The following is a 27926-nucleotide window of genomic DNA, read 5'->3' on the forward strand; positions in this document are numbered from 1 at the left end:
GGCCAGCCAGCCAGGGAAAAGAAGAGGACTAGTGGGCCCTGGTTTGTCCCCAGCTCTGCCTGTCTCCACTGGGTAGCCTTGAGCAAGTCTCTACCCCGTGGTGGGCCTTGGTTTGTCCATATGTAAAATGGGAGACTAGGTGGTCATTAAGGACCTTCCTTATCATCCTTCCTAAGCCCCACCCACCCACCACTGCCTTGGACAAATCGCAAAGCCAGTGTCAGGCCAGGAGGGCCAGGAAAGGAGGCAACTGAGCTTCAGTTTCCTTATCTGTCCACTGAGAACCAGAAAGTTCTGTGCTGCCCACCTTGTGGCTCTCAGTGGCAAGGAGACAGGGTAAGGAAGATGACTTCATTGGTGTTTATTAACAATAAACCAACAGAACACAGATGAGTTGGGGAGACATTGGGAGAGAGAGAGAGCACAGAGGCTGGACAACTGCTCCAGGCCGCCCTGCCCCACAGAGGATGCCCTGTGCAGGGAACCTGCTCAGGCATTTTCCCACCCCACCCTCATCCTTCAGGGAAGGAGGGACCCTAGGGCAGCTCCTCCCATGCCTGGGGATTGAAGACGCCAAAGTCTCTGGGTAACCGGTCCCCAGGTCATAGGCCTGGGGTATCGGTTGCTCTCTGCCTCTACCCTAATGTCCATGCCCAGGGACTCGCGTGCTGAAGCAGGGTGGGTAGCATTTGTGTGTGAACCAGCTCCAAGTCTGTTAGTTGCCTGGTGGTCCATAGCCAAGGTCAATTCCCCAGCAATGCCTGGAGCTGGTGGAGACAGTGAGGGCTGCCAGGACAGGCAAGAGGGGAGGAGAGGGGCCCTAGGTCCTGACTATGACCCCTTGCCTCCTCTAGAGGGCAGGGCGGGTACCCCCTCCCCCAGTCCTGAGCATGTCCACGGCTCCCTGCACAGGAGGAAATGGGGTCCAGTGAGGGAAGTTGTGGGTTCCTCCTCCTTTCCCTTCCCTCCACCTCCCTAACACCCTAGCTTAGGCATTGGCCCCTATGCTCTGTCCTCAGCAGGCTTCCCACCTCCACCCTGCGCACTGAGCCAAAAGTATATTCTATCTAAAGCACAGGATCATGCAAATGCCCTGCCTACCCACGTCCCTGACTCCCCCACTCCCTCAGTCTTCATTCGCACCAGAAAACACTTGATTCTCCCACCATTCTCCCTGCTCACGTACCCGTGGTCACTCCCTGGACTGCCTCCTGGCCCCAGGGGAAGAAGAGGGGGCCATATTCTAACCTCCACACCTTGGCTGGGTGAGTGCCTTGGCCAGAGGTCCTCCTCACCCTGCCCTCCTCTTTTTCTCTCTCTCTCCAAATCTGCCCATCCTCCAGGGCCTCAGGCCCTACCTCCTTTAGGAAATTTGGCCTGCACCCGTGACCCCATGGGGATCTTTCTCCCACTTGACTTGCTAACCTTTGATGGGGCCTCACGAACCTTGGGACACCCGAGTGTCCCTGCCCAGCTCAAGATTGTGGCTGCACTGAAGTGTATGGGGCAGGCTCCCTTAGGGAAAGAGAGGGGACTGAGTCCTGAACAGAGATGAGAGGGTGGTGCCAGCTGCCACGTGAGAAAGGGAGCTAGCTGGTTAGGAGGCCTGGGGTCCAATCCCCTCTGCTATGTGACCTTGGGTAAGTCCCTCCTCCTTGGTTGGCCTCAGTCTGTCTGTCTGTGAAGGAAGGGCTGAGCTGGCTCATCTCAGCTTTGAATGTCTCTGTGTGTGTAGGGAGCAGACAGAGGTTTTGGCAGAGGCAGAGGTCACAAAGAAGGACTTGCTTTGGGGACCAGCATCACCATGGAAGCCTCCAACAGCCTCAGGCCTCTCAGAACCCCAGAGGGTGTGCACTCCCCTTGGGGGCCAGCAGGGCCTGATGTCTGCCTTCTTCCCGTCTCACATCATGGATTCCCCCTCCTCTGCGATCTCACGGTCTACCTCGATAGCCGTATTCTCGAAGCTGGCGATGCCCCCGTACTTGCGCATGCGCACCATCAATGGCCTGGGGGACTGGCTCCCTGCCAGTGTAGCCACGTACATGCCTGTCCGGTTCTCCTCCAGTGATGGGCCCCAGTCCATGGCCGGCCGGCTCGCCTGCTGAAGCCGCTGCAGCAAAGCAACCACAGGGGTGAGAACCAGGGGTGGTGGAGTGCTTCTTGCGGCTGAGCACTGGCAAAACCCTCACTAAGTCACCTGGATTAGTCTTTGCAAAAACTGGGGGAATGGGAGGGGGTGCTGTCACTTCCCCAGAGGAGTGTCACATGAGTGGAGAGAATCCTGCCCTGCAGCTCACAAGTTGGGTGGGTGGTCTTTGGGCATGGAATTTAAGTTCTGCTTCCAGCATCTGTCACTTGGGAACAGGATGCCTTCAAAGGATGGTTAGTAAGGTACTGAGATAAAGCTCTCAGCAGGGTGCTGGCAACAGAGTAAGGCCCAGTAAATGGTGGCTGTTGTTGTGGTTACGTGGTAGGCAGTCTGGGAGTCCACTCTGGGTCCCTTTCCCTAAATGCTGAGTCTTGAAGAGCTGGGAGCTTTGGTGGGACACCCATGCCCTAGGAGGATGGAGACAGAACGACCATGTCTCTCTCTTTTTAATTTTTCAGTCACAGTGGGTGGCATGTGGGATCTTAGTTCCTTGATCAGGGCTTGAACCCACATCCCCTGCATTGGAAGCATGGAGTCTTAACCGCTGAACCACCAGGGAAATCCCAGAGTGGCCATCCCTGACATTCTGCCTCTGTTTTACTCTGATGTCTGATCTTTCCCTGTCCCAGCCCAGTTTCCATGGAAGGAGGGAGCTGACGAAGATGATGACTAATCCTGGACATTCTAGGGTTCCATCTTCCTCAAACCACATTCCCAAGCTCTCTGCCTGCCCTGCCAGGGAGAAAAGCCCCAGACTCTTCAGTGAAGAAAGACACCAACAGTAAGAGGAGCCACGGGGTGTAGGTTCCAAGGGAGATGGTATATGTGACTTCTGGGCTAAGGGCCTCACACGGCCCCATACTCAAAGCATAGTGATGTCCATTAAAATGTGTTTACTGGAAGCATGTTACCCCACTGGTCAGAAACCTGCCAAAAACTTGTCATCTCACTTGGAATGAAATCCAAAGTGTTCACCTGGCCTCCGTGTCTTGGCCCCTGTCTATCTTTGTGATGTTGGCTCCTGCCATACTCTCTCTACCAGCTCTGATCCAGTCTCACTGACCTCCTTGCTGGCCTTAGACATACTAGCCCCTCCTGCCTCAGGGCCTTTGCACTGACCGTCCTTCTGCCTAGGATGCTCTCCCCTTAGACATCTACACCAATCACCGTGGCAATTTAGTCAGGTCTCTATCACCTTCCCAGAGAGGCCTCCCCTGGTCACCCTGGCCTGGACTTCCTTCACCCTCTATTCCTGTGCTCTGGCTTGGTTTTGTTCTTAAGTATTACACTTACCACTGCCTTCATATGTTTGCTTATTGTCTGTCTCCTGCATTAAAATACAAGCTCCCTAAGTTTAAGGACTGAAATTTGTTTCCAGCTGCACTCTAGTGTCCAGACCAGGTTTCTCGACCTGAGAGCCCTGCTGACACTGTGGTCAGAGAGGAGTTCTGCACACTGAACGGTGTGTAGCCGGATCCCTGACTTCTAGGTGCCAGTCGCTTTCTTCCTCTAACCCTACCCTCTCAGGACAATCAAAAAGTCTCCGGACATTACCCAGTGTTCCCTAAGGGCAACATCACCCCTGATTTTGAGGCGGTTTTGAACTGGCTTAGAACTGAGCCTCATGCATCCCAGCTCTGTGCTGAGGATGGGCTTATTTAATCCTTAGAGTATGCCTGTGAGAGGGTAGTGTTATTACCTCCAGCCCCACAGACACTATCTGAAAGAATGGTTCTGAGACATTAGTTAACTTGGCCAAGGTCGCACAGGGGGGATGTGGTGGTTCTGGTGTTCGAGCCCAGGCAGTCTTGACCGCATCCTGAACTTGAAAAACACCCTGCTTTTCTGTGTCTCACAGTACTATGTTGATGAGCTTTTTTTCTTCTCACAGCAACGCTATGGGCAGGTATCATTATACTCATTTCCCCCCCTTTTTTTCTAGGGAGAGCGTGAACTCAGTCCCCCACTACCACAAATTATGCAATCGAGTTTTCTACATTTGGGAAATCACAGGGGTTAGCACATCTGGGGAGAAGGCAATGGCACCCCACTCCAGTACTCTTGCCTGGAAAATCCCATGGACAGAGGAGCCTGGTGCACAGAAGTCCATGGGGTTGCTAAGAGTCAGACATGACTGAGCGACTTCACTTTTACTTTTCACTTTCATGCACTGGAGAAGGAAATGGCAACCCACTCCAGTGTTTTTGCCTGGAGAATCCCAGGGACGGGGGAGCCTGGTGGGCTGCCGTCTATGGGGTCGCACAGAGTCGGACGCAACTGAAGCGACTTAGCAGCAGCACATCTGGAGTGCAATGGATGAACCACACCCTGGAGAACCACCTTCGTGATCATGGCAAGTCCCCTGACAGGTAAGGACACTGCCCTCATTTTAAAGACAGAGAAAGCAAGGTTCAGAGAGGTGCATTCACTTGCTTAGGATCCCAAAGCTGACAAGTGGCAGCCCCAGGACTCCTATCCTAGTCTGTCAGTGCGGGGAGCCCTGGTCTCTGAAGGTGGCAATCCTGAGCTGGACAGTGACTCCTCTGTGGGACTCACAGAGTCCCCAATGCCCTGGCCCCTCTGCCTGACTGTGGGTGGTGGTGGCAGCAGGACAGGAGGGAGACAAAGCCAGGCTTGGGCACCATAAACTTCCTCCTTCCCTTCGCAGACACCCTGGCTCTCAACATGGAGACAAGTTTCCTTTAGTAGCACAAGTGGAGCTGCTGTGGTTCCGAGAGGGAAGGGGTTTGCCTCAAGGCACACAGCAGTTGGAGACAGAGCAGTGGCTGGACTCCAGGACTCCCCTGTGGTCTGTGCTGTGTGACCACAATCCACTTCTGCCAGGGAAGGGCTCTGAGCTTCTCTTCAGAAACTGGAAGGCGGGATGAGGGACACCCAAGGAACAGTGAAGGTGAATGAGCAGGGGGGCAGCAATGTGCTGGTTAGTGGGCTGGGGAGGAGTGGAGGGGCATAGGAGTCCTGATTCCTAGCCAATTTCACTGTTATAATTATTCCCACCCTTGTCAATTTCAAGTTATTAATGATTTAACAGCTGGCTCACAGTCTTCCTGAATATTTAACAGTTAGCTCTCATGAAGCAATGCTGGGGGCTCCAGCATACTTCTGATGGTGGGCGTGTATGTGTGTGTGTCCCAAGGCTGTCTCTGGGCCCTAGCATGCTCACTCAGCCCTGCTCACTCTGACACCCTCTTGCCACCAGAGGACTCCCTGCCCACTGCCTCAGAAGTGGAGGACTCAGTGTGCCAAGGGCACTTGACGTTCAGTGGGGTGGGTCTCCAGCAGCCATACAGCATCCCAGCATGTCCACTGACCCACAGAGGGCCCCTACTCCCATCTTTTCTGAGCCTGCAGAATCTCATGCCAAACGGCTTGCACTCTGTATGCTTCCTGGGTCTCCCCACAAAGCCCTGGCCATAGGCAGGGCTCCTGGTCACAGGAGGAGAGTGACAGCTCATCCCTGGGGTCCCTCCATGTTGCTTCAGACCCTGAGTTCCATAGGAAAGCTAGCAACCCAAGTTCAAGTTCGGACCCGTGCACAACTCACCATGGGATGGTGGGTAAACCCCTTGTCCTTTCAGGTTCCCCCAGGACAGGGGGGTATTGGCCAACATTAGTGGTCTCTGGATTGCACCCCTCCCCTGCCAGAGGCCCTGCATGGTATGAGGGGCCACAGAACAGAACTCTGGCCCTCAGAGCCTGCCACAGCCCAAGCCGATCTGAGTTGATTCACAACTCAGGCTGCTGGGTAGGAAAAAATGCTCTTCCCAGTTAAAAGCACCCTGCAGGCCCTGAAAAAGGTGTTGGAGCAGATTGTCTGCTCTAGAGGTTGGGCGCAGAGCAGGGCCATGGGGTTGGGGGCTGGGGGCAAGCAGGGGTGGGGCAGACTCACCTCCCAGAGCGAGCCCTCCTCTCGAAGCACGGCCACCAGCATGCCGGCTGGGATCATGAGGCAGGACAGCAGGCCCATCAGGATGCCCAGCAGCTCTGCCCAGGCTGGGAAGCGGTAGCTGCCATACTCTGAGGGCTGGTACTTGACGATGCTATACACCAGCAGGGCCTGCAGGTGGGGGCTCCCAGCATCACAGAAGGCCTCGGGTAGGCCCCAGGGCTTGGGATAGCCCAGGTCTGAGCTACTGTAAAGCCTGAGATAGCTCAGCTCAGGGCCATCCCAAGGCCTGGGAGAGCCCAGCCCAGAGCCACCCAGTCTCTGAGAAAGCCCAGTCCAAAGCTACACCGGAACCTGAGCTGGCCCATCTTTAGAGCCTTTGCAAGTCCTGAGACGAGCTCGGTCCAAAGCTGACCCAATGCCAAAGCCTGAGATGGCCTATCCCTGAGCTGCTCCAAATCCAAGGCTAAGAAGCACAGCCTCAGCACCCCAGCCCTAAGGCTCTGAAGCCGAAGAAAGCCCCACTCATTCTGCCAATCAAACACAGGGCCAGGCCCAGCACAGTTACAAAAGCTGGGGACACCACGGGAGAGGGGAGTAGACCGGGATCCTGGTACTCACTCTATCCCCCAGCCCGGATGGAGGTCCACTGAGGGCCAGGGCAGTCCTCCCAGACTGAATGCCCAGAGGGGCCCTGCTCTCACCCCTTAGCCCCCAGCCAGCAGCCCTCCCTTCCACCCTGGTTACCAGGAGCGTGGCTGGGGACAGGAACAGCCAGCAGGCCCTGAAGTAGAAGCCCGGCTTGAAGCCCAGCATCATGTGGATGTCCCGGCAGAACCTCTGGATGCCTGCACAGGGAAAGGAGGGGAATGGCCCCACCCACAGCCCCACAAGCACCATCAGCCCCTCCCCCACCCCAGTGGCCCCCACTGGAAACCCTGGCCCTTGGGACCAGGGACCCAGCGCAGGGGGGCTCCAGGGTAGACTCCCATTCTCCCACAGTGGGGAGCCTGACTCCGCCTCCCACAGCCCCTCTCACCATACACCCGGGTGACGGCGAGGCACGTGGTGATCACCACCACCATCAGCCCGAAGCTGGCACTGTAGTCGTCCAGAAGGACCAGCCAGTACATGCCCCCCTGGAACACAAGTCACAGCTCTGGAGCGCCCTCATCCCAGCCTCGATCCCCAGTGCTGCCCCTTCTCCAGGCAGGAAGTGAGCTGGGAGCAGGCAGGCCAGTAGGGAGAGCAAGATGATATGACTGCTGTCTGCCTGCCAAGCCCTCTATACACACCATCCGATTTGAGTCTCACAAGCCTATAGCCTATATGTAGACCCCACTTTATCAGCGGGAAAACAGGCTCAGGGAGGTGAAGTCACTTGTCCTGAGGCCACTCATCATGTTCAGGAATAAGGCTTGAAGACTTTTCAGACTCCAAAATCAGAACTCTGGGTCATAGGCCAAGCTGCCTCTTGAGAAAGAGGGTCTGGGGTGGACTAGCTTCCTCCCACAGAGGAAGAAGCAGGTAGCTTGGGGAGTGTTTGGCCTGGTCACAGGCAGCGCTGTAGGTGTCTGCCCCAGCCTTGCCCACCAGCTGTCCGCCCACCCCACAGCGCCACTCACATCCGTGGTGAGGACCAGCCCCATCAGGTACATGGCCACGCAGATGAGCCCCGAGAACACAGCCTTCTTGGGCCGAAGGTAGTATGGGAACTCGTCCGTAACAGCTGTAACAATGGTCTCCAAGAAGGCAAACTGGGGGGAGAAGGGGGCTCAGAGTTCTGCCCCCACCACACACATACAAACACACACAGAGATGTACATCCCACAGATGCAGATACACACACAACACACAAATATCATGCACACATCACACATACATACAGAAACACCATGTGAAGACATACACAGATACACAGCCATACATTTCACACTTGGACAAATACACACAAACACAGATACACATACAGACAGAGACACCCACATCACACATAGATAACACATGCAGAGAGACGCACACACGTCGCAGACACGTACCACAAGGCACACCCACTGGCATGGGCAGCTCACCTGGCTGTCCAAGCCGAGAGTCAGCAGCATGAAGAAGAACAGGAAGGACCAGAAGGGCGACAGAGGCAGCATGGTCATGGCCTGTGGGTAGACGACAAAGGCCAGGCCAGGGCCTGGGCCAAGGGCACACGGGGTCAGCAGCCTGGGGAATGTGGGGGCCCCACATATGTACTTAAACACACATGGTTACTACTTACACCCACTTGGGCCAAACCCAGAGATGTACACTCACTGCACACTTCCAACACTTTCTTAACTCCTAAGACACAGGCCAGCACACTGTCCGTGCTCCATAAACACAGGTTGATAAAAAAATGAATTAATAATGATTACATGAGAAAACACAAGACCAAATATAAACCCTCATTTGAACACGCTTACGTGCACAATCATTTTCATGAACAGTTCCACGTACACACACGCTCAGATACTCCCATTGGTGCAAGACACTGATTCACAACATCATCCAAACCCTCAATTCACTTACACAGGCATCTCCATACAGGATGGGACTCATCTGGACAAGCAAGGCAAGTTCCTGAGATGTGACAAAACACAACAATCTCCTCCAGAAAGTCACTTCTCTCCAGACACAGGTTGATACATACTCATTTGCACACCCATCTTTTGCACTTGAACACTCAGAAAACAGCTCAGACACGTTCATTTGCATGCATGCTATGCACACACACACACACACACACACACACACATCATACCCATCCACAACCTTGCTGGTCCACATATATGCTCACTTGCCCAGCCCAGCTGTGCCCGATGCACCCTCCACCCACCAGGGCCAGGCAGCCTGCCCACCTGCTTTGGCTACTTGGTCCACAGGTACACCCAGCTCCTGAGACATGTAGCCCAGCACGGAGAAGATGGCAAAGCCAGCCAAGATGCTGGTGATGGCGTTGCCCAGGGTGACGATGAAGGTGTCTCTGCCAGGAGAAGTCCAGGCAAAGGCCGGGGTGAGTGGCCCCTGTCCTCACCCACAAGACCCTCCCCAGCCAGCCAATCTCCTACCCACTCCAGCCGCCAGAGTCTGGGAGGCAGCACTGACCTATAGATATTCTGGTGAAATGTGTTGTAGGAGGCAAAGGTGAGGAGCCCCCCGAAGCCCACACCCAAGGAGTAGAAGATCTGAAGAGCAGCTTCGATCCACACCTGTGGCAGGGAAGGATGCAGAGGGAGGGCAGAGAGGAGAGGTTGGCACACTGTGGTTCCCAGGGAGGGAAGGAGGTAGGGCGAGAGCCAGTTGACAGGCCCAGGGATGCTGTGGTGAAGGGTCTGGCTAACGAATGACAGCGCCTGGGAGCAAGGCCTGCTCTAACACTGCAGGACTTGGTCAAGTTCCTTCCTTCCTCTGAGCCTCAGTTTCCCCATTTAGGACCTAGAAGATGCTCTCTAACCTTGGTCCAGTTCTGAAGAAAGCAGTGCCTTGTATAAATTTTTAGTCGATGTGTACCGAGAATCAGCCCCTGTAACCCTTTTACTGCCTCTCTAGAGTTGGAGGAACCTGGATTTGAATCCCAGTTCCCCCACTTTTGAGGTGTATAGACTGTCCAGGCCAATTACCTCTCTGGGCCTCAGGTCCCCCGTCTGTACTGAGGGGATAGAAACGGTACCTGCCTCATAGGCTGGTGGTAAGGATCACATGACTGCATTACGCACAGTGCTAGAGTAGGGGCAGGCGTAGTCATCCACCAACAAATAAGAATGCTAGCTGTCAGGACCATTGTTTCTATTATTATTACTAATACCCTCCTTAGGTTTTAGAGTCAGGTCTGGGTGGAAATCCCAACTCTGCTGCTTCCTCGCTGTGTGATCTGCTAATGCTTTTGGGCCTCAGTTTCTTCATCGGTAAAATGGGAGAATAATGTCTACTGCATAGGATCGTGTATAATAATAAAGGAAAAAGACACACAGTGCCAAGTGCAGTGTCTGGTACAGGGGATTCACCATATGGAAGATCCTCCCCCCACTCCCTTTCCCAAGGGAGTCTTCTTTCCACTCCCTAGCCTGACCTCTCCCTTTACATGCTGGCCTTGAGGGTCTCACCTTGGAAGATAGCAGGTGGTGGAACTGAGGGGTGAGATAGAACTGGATGCCCTTCCAGGCCCCAGGGAGGGTGACTCCGCGGACCAGCAGCATGAGCAGGATGAGGTAGGGGAACGTGGCCGTGAAATACACCACCTGAGAGACAGCAAATGGGGACAGAAGGGGGTGACCGTCTTTCTTTCCTCCTCCTCTCAGAAACCCTCGTCTTACTGACTCACCTCCCCAACCTTCAGGTAGCCCAAGTTGGAAACAGCCACCATCTGTGATGCTCTCTTTCCTTCCCTCACTCCCACCACACATCACAGCTTCCCAGGGCTATTCCCACCCATCCACTCTCTCCAGCCCTGGGCCCTGGTCCAGGCCCCCCACCCCTCCCCTCCCCCCCCACAAACCCAGCCTGCATGGTCATCAGACACTGGACATGCCCAAACTCTCCTCTGTCCTGTCTCCACCTGTTCCCAAACCTCCAGCTTCACCCTCAGCAAACACCATCAAGTCCCAAGCCCCTCACTGCCTTGGCTTGCACCATGATGACCTCTCCTGGCTTTCTAATGGTCTCCATGCTTTCTAACCTTTCTTTTAATGGTTCTTTTCCTCATGGACAACATCTCTCAGCACTTTGCAGAGAGATAAGTTCTAATTTATAAATGATTGAGTAAACCACTCAGAAGGTTTCCAGCTCCTGAAACAGCTCTATGGCCCTTCCTACCCTCCATAAGTTACCGTGGGCTTTGTCTTCCCAGCTTCTAGCTGGTCTTTTTCACAAAACAGTTGCCTGACTTTTCCACCTGGGGCTGATTCAATTTCCAGCTCCAGCCCCAGCCAAGTAGAGCACTCCACCCTTCTGCCCAGCGTGACTTGTCCAGAGATGAGTCTAAGATCCATCTATCCAGTGAGACTCAATTCTAGGATTTTTGAAACCTAGGGCAAGGGAGAACACTAAGTAGGAAAGATGTCTGCCTGGAGTTGCTAGGGGCAAGCTCATGAAGAATGAAGCCTGAGAAGTCAATCTGGAGGAAAGCATTGCTGAGAGACCAAGAGAACAACATTCCTGATCTGAACCCCTAGATCCAGCTGTACCAGAAGCAGACCCCCTGGACTTTCCAACTGAGTGTGATAACTGGCTTCTAGTCCTTACATTTCAAAGAGCTGTGACTCATGCCCACCCTCCAGGCATTCAACAAACACTAGGTGAGCTTCTCTAAAGTGTCAAGCACTAGATTAGGATACAAGCTTGAATAACAGACAGGTCCTGCCCTTGGCATGTTTCTAGTCTAGTGAACCAGCTTAGCCACCATCCATCCCCATCTGCACATCTTTCTTCAGGCAGTGCCTCCCCCTTCCCCAGTCTCAGTGTCTTCTCCCCTCCCCTCTTCCCAGTTGAAGTCCATTCATCCTCTCAGGCTCAGTCCACCCTGCCTCCTCCAGGAAGCCCTCACCCTTCCCAGCCTCTCAGGCCTCCAGGGCCTCCCCGTTTCACCTTGCCCGAGGACTTCACACCCTTGAGGATACAGAGGAACACGATGACCCAGGCGAGCAGCAGGCAAAGGCAGAGGTTCCAGCGGATGTGCCCGGGACTTCCGATGCCCTGGCTTCCTTGGATATGGAGGACGTAGCGGCTGTGGGAGACAAGGTCTAAATGTCTTCTGGTCCCCTTGCCATGCTCCACAGACGTGGAGTGAAGCTGTGGCCAACCCACAAGCCTATCCTGGCTATTCTCTGTTTGATTCCTCTCCATCCTCCTCTGATCAGCTCTGCACCCAGGAGCTGGGCCTGTAGAGACACTATCACCCAGGCTCCTTCCTCTTCAGCTTCCACATGGGTCTGGCTAACGGGAGGCAACAGCAGGAGACTGGATGATGGGTTAGGGTGTTTGCACACATGCGTGTATACATGTGTAAGCATGCATGCCCACACACCATCAGAGGGTCTGGCTGTGACTGCCTTTTCTACAGCACAGCTCTGGTTAGGTAGCCCTTCCCCTGAGGCTTTCTCCCCTGATTCTGATAACACTGCCTCCTTGCCTCAGGGGTGGTATGACTGTCCCTCTTGCTAGTCCCTGATGCCTCACATTTCCATGTAGATCCCCTCACCTCTGTGAAGTCCCTCCACTCACTCAACCCCCTTCAGTGAAGCCCTGTGACAATGCCATCTGCTTCCTGCCTGCTCCCCAAGTGATGTAGCAGGCCATGGCGTTGCCATGGAGACCCTAGGCAGCTGCCAGTGACCATGTCATGTTCTTTGGCTTTTAGTTGCAGACCCAAGCCTTTCCTTCCCCACTGGTCAGACGTATTCCTCAGCAGGTGCAGACAGTTTAGACTCATTTCAAATGGACAAATGAATTAACTATGTAATAAATGCAGGTTGGAGGCTAAACCATTTAAAAACATAGGGCTCATTTGGGAGAAAACTCCTAACAGTAGCCTTTTGCAGGCAAAGGGTTATGGTTATCTGGTATGTGTCCTCTGGTCAGTCAATGGTCCCTACCTAGGAACAAAGCTACTCTGGAATGTTCCAGAACAGGATCAAGCATCAGGAGGCTTCCATTCTAGTACTGCCTCTGCCAGTAAGTACTGAGCAAGCCTCCAGGCCTTGTTTTCTCAGCTATAAAATGGGACTTAGGGACAGGCCAATGGGCAGTGATGCCCTTCTGACCCCCACCACGCACAGGGGCTCGTGATGTGGCTGGTTCTGAGTTACCTGTGTCATTCTCAAGCAACCCTTTACTCTCCTAGAGTCTCCTCTCTCCTGTTAGACTAACCCGAGATGGTCCTCTGTGACCATGGTCTCTGCTAAGTGTTTTGCCTACTGATACAGTTTGAGGTTATATATAGTTATATATAAAACTAATATATATTAAGGTTTATTAACCTCAATAAACACAGGTTGAATAAATAAACAAGTGACTGACTGATAGCATCCTATGAAGCAGGGACTCTTACCACCCCTTGTACAGAGGAGGAAACTGAGGCTCCAGATGTTGACAGTGACTGTTATCATCAGCATCATTACTGTCAGCTAGCATTTATTGAGCACTCACTATGCACCAGGCTGAGCAGCACAATCTATATGCCTTCTTTCCTTTAATCCTCACAGTAGCCTTCAGATACTGTCACACCTGATTCAGAGATAAAGCATCACAAACCAAATAAATTGTTCAAAGCCACACAGCTGGTCAGGTGAAGAACTGGGATTAGAACTCAGAGTCCATCCAACACAGCACCTGAACTCAACCTCTGAGGTGCATGTAGAGCCCCATAGGAGCACGGGCACAGTCCTGCCCTCTGTCCCTCCCTGACTGCTGCTGGGCCAGCAGGGGCCTGACCTCCAGTACTCCTCGCTGGGGCTGACAGTGCTGGTGAGGTTGAGGGGCAGGGCCCCGTTGCCGTCCTTGGAGCCTCTGTGCTCGAGGCAGAGGTCCGTGTTCCACCAGTTGCCACAGTGTTCCCAGGGCAGGTTGCTGGTGAGGGAGGCGAAGAGGTAGAAGAGGACGTAGGCGATAATCATGTTGTAGTAGATGGCCACTAGGCCCACGATGAGCAGCATGGCCGCACCGGCACCTGGGTGGGGGAGGGGCGGCCTTCAGGCCAAGGAAGCCACCCCCTCTCTAGATTTCACCTCCCTCTCTGCCTCGAGGGCAGAGAGTAGGGGGCAACCTCCCTGCCCCTCCAAGGCCTCACCTTTGAAGAGCGGGCTGATTTTCCAGACAGCCAGGGGTCCCAGACTGGAGAACTGGCCCAGAGAGAGCTCGAGGAAGAAGAGCGGGATGCCGCAGATGGCCAGCATGAGGAAGTAGGGCACGAGGAAGGCGCCTGTGAGGAGGAGGAGGGTGGGGAAGGTCTAGGATGGGAGGTCAGCTCCCCTTAAAGCCTAGCCCCATCCCCTCCCATGACTGGCAGACACCTTCACTTCTCACGTGGGGCTGGGCACTGCGGGACTGTCTTCTTTTCCGCCAGGAGATCACTGAGGGCCAAGCGGACGTATGGGGATTTACTTACCTCTGTAGCCCTGGTGCCCAGGCCAGGACTGGGCTCAGAGCAGACACTGGGTGAACGAATGAACAAATGAGTGAGTGAATGAATGCACTCCCTGCCAGATAAAGTGCAGAAATCGATGACCTTTGAACCTGGCCTCTGTCCACCTGCTCCTCCCCTCCTCCCAGTGCCACCCCGGATGCTTGTGGCTGCCACCTGTGGTCGCCTGTGCCCAGCATCCCTCCTCCTTTTCTTCTCATATTGGCAGCTAGCTGCCCACCACCATATGGCTCTGGAAGGGCTGCCAGTCACACCAGCCAACCCCTGCCCACCCTTCCTGGGCACATATCCCAAGGCAGGCCAATTAGAGACCTTCCCTGCAATTGAATATAGATTCATTCAGAGGGAACAGTTCTGAGGAGGAAGTCATTCCATAGTTGTCTTTGGCCACCCCCGACACACCTGTAGGGAGGAAGTCTGATCCAGGGAAAAATGAGGTCAGCACACAGAGAGAAAAAGCCTCGGGAACCAGGGAGAGGGAGGGCAGAGACCACTGTGGACATCCCTGGGTTCCTGGAGCTTCAGAGGCTAGCACTCATCCCATTCTTTCCCGTCGTCCTAATTCATCTTGTCCTCGCTTCATCTAGTTTTACTTGCATTTCTGTTGCTCTGCCAATATGTGCTCCTTTAAGGAGTTTGATAGAGATGGGAGGAGACATGGAGTGCCGGCAGGAACAGATTGGCTCCAGAGATGATAACCCTGGGGTGGAATGTTGGGTCGCCACCGTGTGACCTTGGGCAAGGGACCTGGCTTCTCCAAGCACAGCTGCCTCATCAAGACCACAGTGCCCACCCAGGTGGTTGTCATCAGGCTTAAGTGAGGTAAGCCTGGGGCCTGGCAGATGGTGAGTGCTCAACCCCAGCTATTGGTGGTGAGACTTAGAATAGCCACTTGATGAAGCAGGGACAGAGAATTTAAAATGGAAAAGATGTTGTATTTGCAGCTTGAAAGGAAGGAACCAAGAGGCAAAGCTAGATTGAAGATTTAAGAACCCAGGAGTAACTGATTGATGGAGTGAGGTTCCAAGGGAGGGGAGGTGGGAGAGGAAGGGATGGGGAGAATACTGAGAGTGCAGTAACCACTGACAGGCAGATACAGCCGTTTATCACAAAGCAGAGGCAGCCCCCTCTGCTCATCACTCAGGGCCCAGGAAGTGCCAAGGCTTAGGGAGAGAATTAAGTGAGTACCCATGCTGGGGATGAGAGACGAAGGAAGGGACTGGGGGAAGAAAAGGGACGAGGCAGGGTGAGCTCCTCCTTCCAGTTCAGGTCACCGCTTTCAACTAATTCAGCCCAGGGTCACGTAGGCGACCATGGCCAAGGTCACTTAAAACCTCACTCCACCCTGAGCCTTGGTCCACTGGCCTTGACACCCCTCATGTAGGCATCAGGCTCATACCTCCTCCATTGGTATAGGCTCGATAGGGAAAACGCCAGACGTTCCCCAGGCCGACACAGTAGCCGATGCAGGACAGCAGGAAGTCCAGCTTGCCTGTCCAGTTCCCCCGGTCTGCGGCAAAGTCCACGTCCAGGTCTACATCGCCCTGGTCACTGGGGGTCATCAGCAGGTCTGGGGTGACAGGCTGCCAGTAAGAGACACCAAGGGGTGAGACAGAAAGGTTAGGCCAAATTGAACTGGAACCACCCCCCCAGCCCCACCCCGCCGTCTCGAATAAGAATATGAACTCAAGCAGGGCTAAATGCAAAGAACTCTATTGGTTCAGATAATCAACTGCTCTCACTGTTAACCTGGGCTGACAGGTTAGCAGGCAGGAGCTCCTCAAGATTTCGGGTGACTACAAACTTTTAAGAGTAGTAGGGTGGCTCTGGCACTAAACAAGCTACCTTAATCTTAGTCTGGCTAACACAGAGCTCAAATCAAGTGATGGTCCTATTTTGATGATGATCTTAATAACAGTTACCATGCGTGAGCAATTATCATGCACTCACTGTACAAAACATTTTACTCACATTACCTGATTTCATTCCCAAAACAATTCTGAGAGCTAGGTACAAACAGAGGTACATGCGTACTTAGTTGTGTCCAACTCTTTGCGACACCATGGACTGTAGCCTGCCAGTCTCCTCTGTCCCTGGAGATTCTCCAGGCAATAATACTGGAGTGGGTTGCCATTTCTTCCTCCAGGGGATCTTCCCCACCCAGGGATTGAACCTGTGTCTCCTGCATTGGCAGGCTGATTCTTTACCACTGAGACACCTGGGAATCTCTGAGAGCTAAGTATTCATCAAAGGGAAACTGAGGCTCAAAGAGGTATCAGTGACACATCCAGAGTTTTTACAAGGCTGACTAGTGGGAGAACTAGGTCTACAGTCCGGACTTCCTAATGCTGAAGCCCAGATCTTCAATCACCCAGTGCTGGAGTTGCGCTACTCCATTCTGAGCGCTGTATTTTAAGAACGATACCAGCAGTTTGGAGCATGTGCACAAAGCAGGTGGCTGGACTGGAGCATGCTCAGGAAAAGCAGTTATAGGAGGACAAGAGGAAGAAGCGGGGGCCCTTAGCATAGAAAGGATGGGGCATGGAGGCAATGTGGGCTCCCCTGAGTTTAGATTGATGCTGCGTGGCTCAAAGAGGCCTGCTGAGGATGGTGAATTTTGGTTCCGAAGCAGGAAGAGGCTACTGAAGCCCCAGTCTGTCTAAGGAAGTTGTGACCTTCCTGTCTCTGGAGGAGAGATGCTTGCAGAGAGGGGAATGGGAACCAGCTGTCCCTCAGATCCCCTCCTATAATTTGAGGAGGTTGGAGAAGTTCACTGGGGCTGGGAGATGGAGGCCCTCCTCAGGGTGCTTAGAATCCTGGCCCAAGGGATGTGAGGTAGCGTGTCCGTGAGTTGTCTGGGCTTTGGACCCGGAAGGAAGCCCAAAGTCCACAGGATGACTATCTAATATTCACACAGCAGTTCCCAGAAGTGCCTCTGAGAACGGGGCAGGAGAAAAGGGGCAGTTAGACCTTTTCTGCTTGACTCTGAAAGCCATGTCCCATGTAGAGGAGAACAGAGCTGCAAAGAAGGCAGGTTATCAAATAGTGTCATGGTTTTCAGAGAGGAAAAAGGACCTCCTGCTTCCTGCTGAGGAACAACCATGGGAAACAATGATTTCACTAGACTGGATGTCAGGAGGTGACGATTCTCAGCCCAGGTCCGTGCCAATTCACTATGCAACCTTAGGAAAGACTCTTCTGAGCCTTAATTTCCCCATATGGACACTGAGGAGATTTCCAAAAACAAAACAAATCACTTGAAATGTTTGTAGATGTTTGAGGGAACAAGGGATTTTTTAATCAAAAAGTTTGGGAAAAGCTGGGTTATCACAAGGTAAAACAGGTTTCTTTGTTGCAGGAATTGCCATATCCTTTAATGGGCCACTATGCACTGTGACTCTCCAAGTAGGGACTAGAACAGACAAGTATCCTCCAATTCTACTTAAGAAAAGGGTTTCAAGGAGCTAGCATGCCGGGATATACTTGACAGAAATGCAGGTCTAGATAATCTTTAGTTAGTAGTCTTCTGGCTCTGATATGGTCTATGAGGCAAGATTCACCAAGGAGACTTCACTGCAGTGGTCACGAATCAGATCAGGTCCAAACATAGGGATTCAGCAAACAGCTACTACTGGATTTGTTTTATCTCCTAAAATTGCCCTTCCTGGCACCAGCCCAAGGAGGTGTCTACATACTCATCAGGTGACAGAGGAAAGTTTGCTGGTGACTTGTCCTCTGAGCAGTGCTAGGATGAAGATGGTGAAAGGAGGGTCCAGGTGTCACAGGACTGGAGGTTTCTGGCTGCGGTGGCAGAAATGTGGTAACAGCACTGGCCCTCGGCGATAACGAGAGCCGTGGCGGTGATCCTGCCTGAGGCTGGCTATCGGCCACAGACGCAGTGGTGATGGGGGCAGCCTAGCATGATTATGGGTGATGGTGACAATGAGGAAGAGCATGAAAAAGCTGCTTTTCAAGTAATGGGGCTCCAAGGGTTGAAACCAGTATGTTGCTGGTAATTTCTTAGCTGTGATCTCAAACATGTTGGGTTGAGGGTAGCAGCAGCTCCCAGACCTGTATGAAACCCTCCTCTTCCCTCTGATTCCCCTTTCCCTCTCCAGCTGAATGGGTTTCAGCTCTCTGGAGCCAGTCCCTCCCAGGTCAACTCTAAGAGGGATAGGGTAGCAGCCATTGACACTGGTCCCTGGTATTGGATGGGGAGGCAGGCATGACACCCTGTGACTCCCCAGTCCCATTCAGGCCAGCTGGCAGGAGGGCCTGATAATGAGGTTCCTCTGATCCCTCCTGAGAAGCTGCTGCCCTTTCTGTGTTCACAGAGCGGTCCTGGCTCTCTGTTTCCATGGTGACAAGAGTTTCAAGAGCAGGATGCTGTCAGCTCCTCCTCCAATCAGAGGGAAACCTGCTTCTGCTCCAGGGACAGAGAATGGGGTCCTCCAAAGCTGAGCCAATCCAAAACCCATGTGGTGCCTCCATCCCAACCATGGGGTAGATCCCAGGGGGCTGGCACAGCGAGGATGGAACTAACTGAGAGACAGGAAAGCAACCAAATCAATGGGGCAGGCTGGAAGCTTAATGAGTAGCTTCACACTTCTGCCTGAATGTGAGGCTCCCAACCCTGATCCCCCCGCTCCCCACCCAGAGTCACGGAAGAACACAAATCTGAGCTTGCCAGATCCGCACCCCTCTTTTAGGGACCAGCAAATGTAGTCACCAGCAGCAGCAGGTCTGGGAGAGGTAGGATTTCCCAAGCCAAGGCTCTCGTACCTTCTTCAGGATGAGAGAGACAATAGGAATCTGGAGTCTGACTTCAGCATTGTGCAGACGAGGAAATAAATGAGTTTCAGAGGAGAAGGGGTGAGCTCAAGGTCAAACGGTAAGTTAAGGGCAGAGCAAAGCCAGGACCCAGACCCCTGACTCTCAGTTGTATGTTCCTCTCTGAACAACACCATTCCTTCTGCCACACTTGTTACTTCCTCGCTCCCTGCCCCTTTCTCTTAAAGACCAAGAGAGGGGACCCTGAGGCCAAGGTCTCCACCCCTGCCCTGTTGGTTTTATGTTGCTCAGTTTAACCTTCAGGAAAGCAGTAAGTTGCACGCCTTTGTGCCTCAGTTTCCTTGTCTATAAATGGGGGGTAAGACCCAGCTTCCAGAACTGTTGGAGAATTACTTGAGATAAGGTTTCACACAACATGGGTATTTACATAAAGAGTGGCCTTGTGCCAGTGAGGGGCGGGGGCTCCTGTGAGGAGGGAGAGGAAGGAGGAGAGAGTAGGATGGAAAAGAACAGCCGCTGGACTCAAGACCCGAAAGACCCACAAATGACCCTAACAAGTCACTCATGTCAGTAAATGAACCCATTTATCACAGAAGTTCCACACTCAGCTGCCCAAGGGCAGAGAGCTTGAATGAGTGCATGTTGGGGGTGAGGGTGTGGCTTGTGGGAGAGGGGACAGTCAACAACACCAGCTGCTGTGAGTTCATGGTATCCCCCCACCCCAGGACTGGGGGGGGGCTGCTTTGGTGCCCCTCACTGGGGACAGACCAGCGATGGTCCAGGTTAGAGAACATACTTGCCCAAAGTCATCAGGTAAGTGGCATTTGCAGAAACACTACCCAGGAGTTTGGACTCCTTGGTTAATACTGGTACTTTTAAGCCCAAAGCCAGAAACTTCCCCCAAGACTCTCCCTTCTCATGCACTTGCAACTTGGCTGGGAGGTCCAACCCCAAGGACAAGGTGGGGAGGGGCTGAGGTCTGGGCCCAGGAATACAGAGACTTGGCCTCCTCTCTCATGCCAGCTTCCACCCCACCTCCTGAGCTGTGGGGTCTTGCATTTCTTCCCTCCTTGCCTTTGCCTCCCTTGTGTCCTGCTGAGGGGCAGCCTGGGGTCTTAGCAGGGAAGCTAAGCTGCCAGGAGAATGAAGCCCGGTGGGGAGGAAGGAGGTGGTGGGCGCTGCAGGGCAGGAGCACCTGCAGGAAACCAGAGTGCCCCTGCTGGCTCCCTGAGGCTGCTTCAGTGTAGAGTGCACAGATAAGGACCTGGTCCAAGCCCCCACCCCCATTAACCCAGCTCAAGGCTCTCTCAGCTATTCCAGCACCCCCACTCCCTTAATTAGCTCCAGGGGGAAAGGGATGCAGGTACTAGGGAGGGGCGAGTGCCTAGCCCCAGCACCGCTACTCCCGCCTCCTGTGGCTGCAGACACCTGTTCGCAGAACTTGGCCCAATGAACCCTGGCCTCTCCCCGCCTCCCCTCCCCCACTTCCGCCGTCACACTACATCCGGACCCCCAGATGGGGAAGGCCAGCCCCGCACCCCGCGCAGACCGTGACCCCGCCCCTCCCTGCAATCCAGCTCAGCCGGCCTCCCCCAGAGCCCTGAGCCAAGTGTAGGTGTCCTCGCCAACCCTCCCAGGGGGCTCGAGAAGGGGCGGGCTTCTGCACCCCTCCCTCAGGTGCGCCCCTGCCTTCGTGCCCTACCTTGCGGAGGTGAGCTCCCTGAAGCTTTTTCATCTTGGAAGGCAGGTCTCTAGGGCTTCCCGGCTTGGCTTTTCCTGAGCGCAGAGAGCGGGCGAGGGAGCAAGAGATCGTGCCGCTGGCCGGCTGCCGCGCCTTGGCCTCCGCGACTCCCGCACACCGGCTGGGGGGCCGCGGGCGCAGGCGCTGCCGTCTGCGGCGGGCGTGGGGCGCGGGCTGGGCGCTGCAAACGCCCTGCCTCTCCCTGCGCAGCGCCCGAGGCTGGGGAGGGGTGCACCGCTGAGCAGGTGTAGACTCCCAGACTGATGGGCTGACTGATGGACGGCGGAGGAGGGGGGAGACGGGGGGAAGGGATGCGCACCCCCGCAGGCAGAGCTGCGGATTGGAGGGGCCCCGAGCGCGTGAGGAGGGGCGTCTAGGAAGGAAGCCCTCGGTGTTGAGGCCTCAGCTGTCGCCCCCTGCGTGACCTTGGGCAAGCACTCTGCCCTCTCTGGGCCTCCCTCTCCCTCGCTGGGCAACGAGGAAGCCAGGCCATGCACATGAACACAACAGCCTGATCTTAGCTTCCAGCATCCCTGTGCCTCCTTGTTTCTGCGTGGCCCTGTCCACGTTACTTAAACTCTCTGTGCTGTCGCTTCTTTACCTGCAAAGTGGGAACAACAAACACCTTCCTGACAAGGATGTGAGGAATCCAAGAAGTTGGTGCGTAGAAAACATTCACCATAGGGCCCGGCACATTGTAGGGGCTCAGTAAACATTTATGGACCAGAATGGGTTGTCCACTCTTGCCAACCAATGAAGAGCCAATAGTCAGGTATTTATTCAATCACCTCACCTACCAATATTTATTGAGCCCCTAAAGTGTGCCAGATCCTGGGTTAGGTGCCAGTATTTTCTCAACACAGGAACCTGGAGAAGAGGTTATTGTCCTTATTTAACAGAAGGGGAAACTAAGCGCAGAGAGGTTGAGTTACGCAAGTTCACAGAGCTAGTGAGGGACCTTAGTGAGAGTCAGGCCTCATGGACCTTCTAGACTAGTAGTGGTCCTGAACATCCCTCTTTCCTTGGGACGAAAGTGAAATCAGAACTTTGGGGTGAGGGGAAAGAATAGGGCACACGCCACTGTACGGTGATGATAGTTAGCGACTTAGATCATAAATACGTGGGTTCCTGTTCCCCAGAAGTATGACCTTGAAAATGTTCTAGTTTGCTATCTGTAAAGTGGGCCATCAGCCAATTTGGATTTGGCTGACTTCTCAGAGTGTTGTGAGGGTCCGGTGAGCCCACAGGTAGGATGGGAAATTATCAGCTAGGGCTTCCCAGTTTGGGACAGTGATAAAGAATCTGCCTGCTAATGCAGGAGATGCAAGAGACTTGGGTTCTATCCCTGGGTTGGGAAGATCCCCTGGAGTAGGAAATGGCAGCCAACTGCAGTATTGTTGCCTGGAAAATTCCATGGACAGAGGGGCCTGGTGGGCTATCGTCCATGAGGTCACAAAGAGTCGGAAATGACTGAGCAAGCACGATTATATGCATTGGTTTGTGGAACTGAACCCATATTTGGTAGCAGGTCCAGCATATACATTAGAAATCATGCTCCTTTCACTCTTAAAAGTGTCCCAGTTCAGACACTCATGGCATTGCCCTACTGGCAGCCAACATGGGGAGGTCTTTGGGGAGAATGAGATTAAGTGTCTGCTGCCTCTGCTCTCCCTGCAGTGGAAGACAGGAAGAGTTTAAAGCACAGCACAGGACTGGATAAAGGACCTGGCGGGCTCCCAGGTCTACCTCTCCTCCCCAGTCCCCACTTGTTGTTATTCAGTTGCTAAATCGTGACTCTGCGACCCCATGGACTGCAGCACACCAGGGACAGTCTTCCCTCTCCTTCACTATCTCCTGGAGTTTTCATGTCCATTGAGTCGGTGATGCCATCCTGCCATCTCGTCCTCCATCGCCCCCTTCTCCTCCTGCCCTCAATCTTTCCCAGCATCAGGGTCTTTTCTAGTGAGTCGGCTCATGGACAGAGTATTGGAGTTTCATCTTCTGCATCAGTCCTTCTAATGAATATTCAGGGTTGATTTCCTTTAGGATTGACTGGTTTGATCTCCTTGTTGTCCAAAGGACTCTCAAGAGTCTTCTCCAGCACCACAATTCAAAAGCACCAATTCTGTGGTGCTCAGCCTACTTTATGGTCCAGTGCTCACACCCATACATAACTACTTGAAAAACCATAGCTTTAACTATACAGACCCTTGTCAGCAAAGTAATGTCCCTGCTTTTTAATATGCTCTCTGCTGCTGTTGCTGCTGCTAAGTCGCTTCAGTCGTATCCGACTCTGTGCGACCTCACAGACGGCCTCCTACCAGGCTCCCCCGTCCCTGGGATTCTCCAGGCAAGAACACTGGAGTGGGTTGCCATTTCCTTCTCCAATGCATGAAAGTGAAAAGTGAAAGTGAAGTCGCTCAGTCGTGTCCGACTCTTAGCGACCCCATGGACTGCAGCCTACCAGGCTCCTCCACCTGTGGGATTTTCCAGGCAAGAGTACTGGAGTGGGGTGCCATTGCCTTCTCCGATATGCTCTCTAGGTTTGTCATAACTTTTCTTCCAAGGAGCAAGCATCTTTTAGTTTCATGGCTGCAATTACCGTCTGCAGTGATTTTGAAGTGGAGTGATTTTTAGGTCCCACCCAGCTGCTCCTTTCTTTAAGCCTTGCCTCACAGGGCAGGCAGGGCCCTGTGAAGGAAGGAAGGCCCCAGGAAGGAAGGAGCCCCTTAGCCATGAATGTGAAGTGAAAGGGAATTCATTGAGCCCTACTGTGTGCATTAATGAGCTCATATCCAATATCTAAATTTCAGTTCTTTCCAACAGCCTGGAGAGTCAAGTTTGTGCTTCCCTATTTTGCACCTGAGGAAACTGTCCTCGAGGAGTGAAGTTGTATGCCCAAGGTCACAAAGCACTGAATATTTGAGCTTTGAAGATAAAGCCAGGAGGGCCTCAGGCCATGCTTCAGTCAGTTCAGTTTAGTCACTCAGTTGTGTCTGACTCTTTGCGACCCTATGGACTGCAACATGCCAGGCTTCCCTGTTCATCACCAACTCCCGGAGCCTGCTCAAACTCATGGCTGTCGAGTCAGTGATGCCATCCAACCATCTCATCCTCTGTCATCCCCTTCTCCTCCTGCCTTCAGTCTTTCCCAGCATCAGGGTCTTTTGCAGTGAGTCAGTTCTTCACATCAGGTGGCCAAAGTATTGAAGCTTGTTTCACCATCAGTCCTTCCAATGAATATTCAGGACTGATTTCCTTTAGGATGAAAGGAAATGGTTGGATCCAAATGGTTGGATCGCCTTGCAGTCCAAGGGACTCTCAAGAGTCTTTTTCAACACCATAGTTCAAAAGCATCAATTCTTCAAGGCTCAGCTTTCTTTACAGTCCAGCTCTCTCATCCATACATGACTACTGGAAAAACGATAGCTTTGACTAGACAGACCTTTGTCAGCAAAGTGATGTCTCTGCTTTTTAATATGCTGTCTAGGTTGGTCATAGCTTTTCTTCCAAAGAGCAAGCACCTTTTAATTTCATGGCTGCAGTCACCATCTGCAGTGATTTTGGAACCCAGAAAAGTAAAGTCTCTCAAGGTTTCCATTGTTTCCTCTTCTATTTGCCATGAAGTGATGGGACCAGATGCCATGATCTTAGTTTTTTGAATGTTGAGTTTTAAGCCAACTCTTTCACTCTCCTCTTTCACTTTCATCAAGAGGCTCTTTAGTTCTTTGCTTTCTGCCATAATGGTGGTATCATCTGTGTATCTGGGGTAATTGATATTTCTCCCAGCAATCTTGATTCCAGCTTGTGCTTCATCCAACCCGGCATTTCACATGATGTACTTTACATATAATTTAAATAAGCAGGGTGACATTTTACACCCTTCATATACTCCTTTCCCAATTTGGAACCAGTCTGTTGTTCCATGTCTGGTTCTAACTGTTGCTTCTTGACCTGTACACAGATTTCTCAGGAGGCAGGTCAGGTGACCTGGCATTCCCATCTCTTGAAGAATTTTCCACATTCTGTTGTGATCCACATAGTCAAAGGCTTTGGCGTAGTCAATAAAGTACATGTTTTTCTGGAACTCTTGCTTTTTCGATGATCCAACAGATGTTGGCAATTTGATCTTTGCTTCCAGGCCAGGCCTGGGGAGAGGCAAAAGCCAGTGGTTCCTGGATCCAAGGGCCTGTGGCTGCCGTCACACCTCTTCCAGGATGAGTGGCAGCTTGACTGAACCACTCCCTCTCATTGGCTTGTAGGTTTCATTAGGCTCTAAGCAAGGCACAGAGAAGCATGGGAATGGAGTAGAGACAAGGCATTGGCTCAGGAATCCTAAAAGACTCGCCTCCTTGTTGCCACTTCCCAGTAGTACCTGCTCCCCGCAGATCCAGCCCTGGAGGGAGCCAGTGCTAGAGGAGGGGAAGGGAGCAGGGCTTGGACTTTAGCCAGTCTCCAACACATCATGGGGCTACCACCAAGCAGGGGCAGCAGTCCCTGGGGCTCACCTTTCACATGGGGAAAGGGAGGCCCAGAGGAAGCAGGGCTTGGAAAATCATTCCGTGAAGTAGAGGCAGGTGAGGCCTGGAATCAAGGACCCCACCCAGGCTCTGCCCTCCATATCACAACTTCCTCCATCCTCACCCTCATCACCACAGCCCTTGTTGGAAAAGTCTGCACTTCATACAACAAACAACCCCCCCAACATTTTTTACAGGACATTGTCCACATGAGTCAGTCACCTTCTGAAACCCTGGTTTTATGATCATGCAACTGGCCATGAGTTCTGCCACTGAGCACATTTGACAGTTGTTCTCAACACTACCCTCCTCCCCCTCCAAGGGGAAGTTTGGGTACCACTTGGCAAAATAACTAGTTAGGAATCCAAACCTAATAAATAATCTATTTCCCTTTCCCCCTTCCCTCTCCCTCTCCTTTATTTTTCTTAGTCTCATATCAAACCAGAAAAATGGGGATATGTACTGGACTTAAAGAAAATGTGAGATGAAAATGTACTTCCTTTTATTATATAGGAAGATATTTTTAAATGCATATAAATAAACATTCTTAGTTTGCTTAAATGTTCAGACTTTATCGCTGAAGAGCATGTGTTTTGTTACACCAGCCAGTGGTGACTGTGAAAGATGAGGATCCAGACTGCTAGTCCATCTGGTGAGATTCAGAGAAAGTAGTTCTGGAGCGGCCATACCCTCTGAAGCCACCCCATCCTACACCTGCTCTGCTCCCAGACTCTGTGTCCCACTGGTTGGCATCTCATCCACTTAGAGCCAGGCTGGCTTCCTGGCTAGAGACCTCCTCTGTGTGAGTACTCCACTCCCAGCCCCGAGTCCCTCTCTAGTCTTGATCTGTGGCCCTCTCCGCTCAGCCCACACCCGGGCCTTGGCAGTGACGCAGTCTCGTCCACAAGACTCAGGTTCTCAGCATGGCGTCGGGGTCTACAGAAATGTAGTGCTCACACGCATGTTTCGGATGTGCTGGAGGCCAGGACTCGGCCCTGGACCTCGCACAGCCAGGCCAGGCCAGATTTCACTTTTGCCTCCACACTTTCCCCATCTCTAATATCAACTCAGGGCCTGCCACCCAGCCAAGGGGGAAGCATAGTCGCTATATGCAAAGCAGAAGCAGCACCAGGTCATTCCTGATAGGAAAACCCGAACACCTCTTAGCACTGGGGTGACTGCAGGGTCTGACAGTACTTGAGGGGCCCTTTTCCTGAGTCATTACAACACCCCCAGATCGGCTGAACTCTCTGCGTGGCAGGGAATGTATTATCTCACGTGCCAGCTCAAGACACTGCTTAGAAGTTGTCTTAGATCAAAGTTTCCTTTTCCATGAAGCTCAAACAGCAGTTGACAGGTGATGGCCAGCCCAACCTGTGGGTTCCACGCAACCCCTTGACTTCCCAGTGGACAGCAGCTGCAACTCCCCCAGCCTGCCAGGCCTGGCAACTGACTTCCAGCCCCACAGAGGTCTTCCTGTGGCTGGGGACAGGCTTGTCCTGCCTCAGATCCTCCCAGCCACCATCTGGCCTCAGCCCTGGGGGCAGGGGTAGTTAAAGCATCAGTCAGGCCTGCCAGCGTCTTACCCTAGGATATAGCAGCCCTGGGAGCAGGTGGCTAAAATACAGGACTTATTGCATGCCAGGCCCTGTGCTAAACACGATTCTGAGACAGCTTATTTTATTTCCATTTGACGCATGGGGATGCTGAGGCTCAGAGGTGATAAGTAACTTGCCTGAAGTCTCACAGCTTGGAAGCAGCCAAGCTGGAGTCCAGGCCTTGTGACTACAAAATCTTGCTAACTAAACACTGAGTCACAGCTGAAGCCTCCAGCCCCACACTCCAGAGCACACAGTGTTCTGTGGGGGGCTGGTAGGTGCTGGTAGGGGTCTCCTGGATAGTGAAGCGTGAGGAATGCTGGATTAAAGAAAATTCAGGGGGTTTCTTTGCTGTGGGACTTGTCAGTCTTTGATGTGTTAATACACCACTGTGACTATCCCAGAAGCTTGAGTCTGCAGGACTTCCCAAACTTACTTGACCAGAGCCATTTTTTTCCTTGATAAACAACCTCCTTTGTCTTACAAATGGGGAACTGAGGCTCAGAGGGGGGAAGCAATTACTCAAGGGTCACACAGCAAATGTTTCTGAAGATCAGAAAACTATATTCAATCACTGCTACCAATTCACCCTGCTACCAATCTTCCTCTGCTCCTGGAAGCCTGGTCCTTTCCCCTGGTTCCACCAGGTCCCCATGCCTTAGATGTCCACCATCCTCAGTTAAGCCATGATGCCTCCCAGGCCACCAGGAGGAGAAGGAGGAGAGAGAAGAGCCTCTGCTCTTCAGGGACTCATGTGGGGACTAGATCCACCCCGCACATTGTTGTCATGTGCCCCAGGAGCAAAGGGCAGGCAGGCAGACTGCACACAGTTTTTATGGCTGGGCCACCTCCCAGAACAGTAAACAGAGGGGGCAGGCAGCTGGCACCGGAGCCCTCTAGGGAGTGAAGGCCCCAGGCAACAGACTCCTCTCCACCTCTGAAAGGGAGCTGAAAATAGCAGCTTTTCTCAGGAGTTTCTAAAAAGTAGACTTCAAGTTCATGTTGCTCATAATCTTTTTTTTTTTTTAACCATTCTTCCTTCTTGGCTTGACA

General features: G+C 52.9%; 1 protein-coding gene across 1 annotated transcript; it reads right to left on the reverse strand.

Annotated features, from left to right (window-relative positions):
• Window positions 1-256: 256 nt before the first annotated feature.
• SLC6A7 (solute carrier family 6 member 7) lies at window positions 257-20998 on the reverse strand. The gene is made up of 14 exons (XM_055430232.2): window positions 20717-20998; window positions 15623-15806; window positions 13870-14001; window positions 13515-13749; window positions 11670-11808; window positions 10190-10324; window positions 9192-9295; window positions 8945-9069; window positions 8129-8241; window positions 7682-7813; window positions 7096-7195; window positions 6804-6904; window positions 6060-6227; window positions 257-2110 (listed from the first exon to the last, which is right to left on the reverse strand). Exons 1-14 carry the CDS (start codon window positions 20747-20749, stop codon window positions 1901-1903), a joined length of 1911 nt encoding a protein of 636 aa, XP_055286207.1. The 5' UTR covers window positions 20750-20998; the 3' UTR covers window positions 257-1900.
• Between the last annotated feature and the right edge of the window lie 6928 nt (window positions 20999-27926).

The sequence above is a fragment of the Moschus berezovskii genome, chromosome 8 (genome assembly GCF_049115385.1).
Source record: "Moschus berezovskii isolate FMDL1 chromosome 8, NW_MosBer_1.0, whole genome shotgun sequence".
In the NCBI taxonomy this organism is placed as follows: Eukaryota; Metazoa; Chordata; class Mammalia; order Artiodactyla; family Moschidae; genus Moschus; species Moschus berezovskii.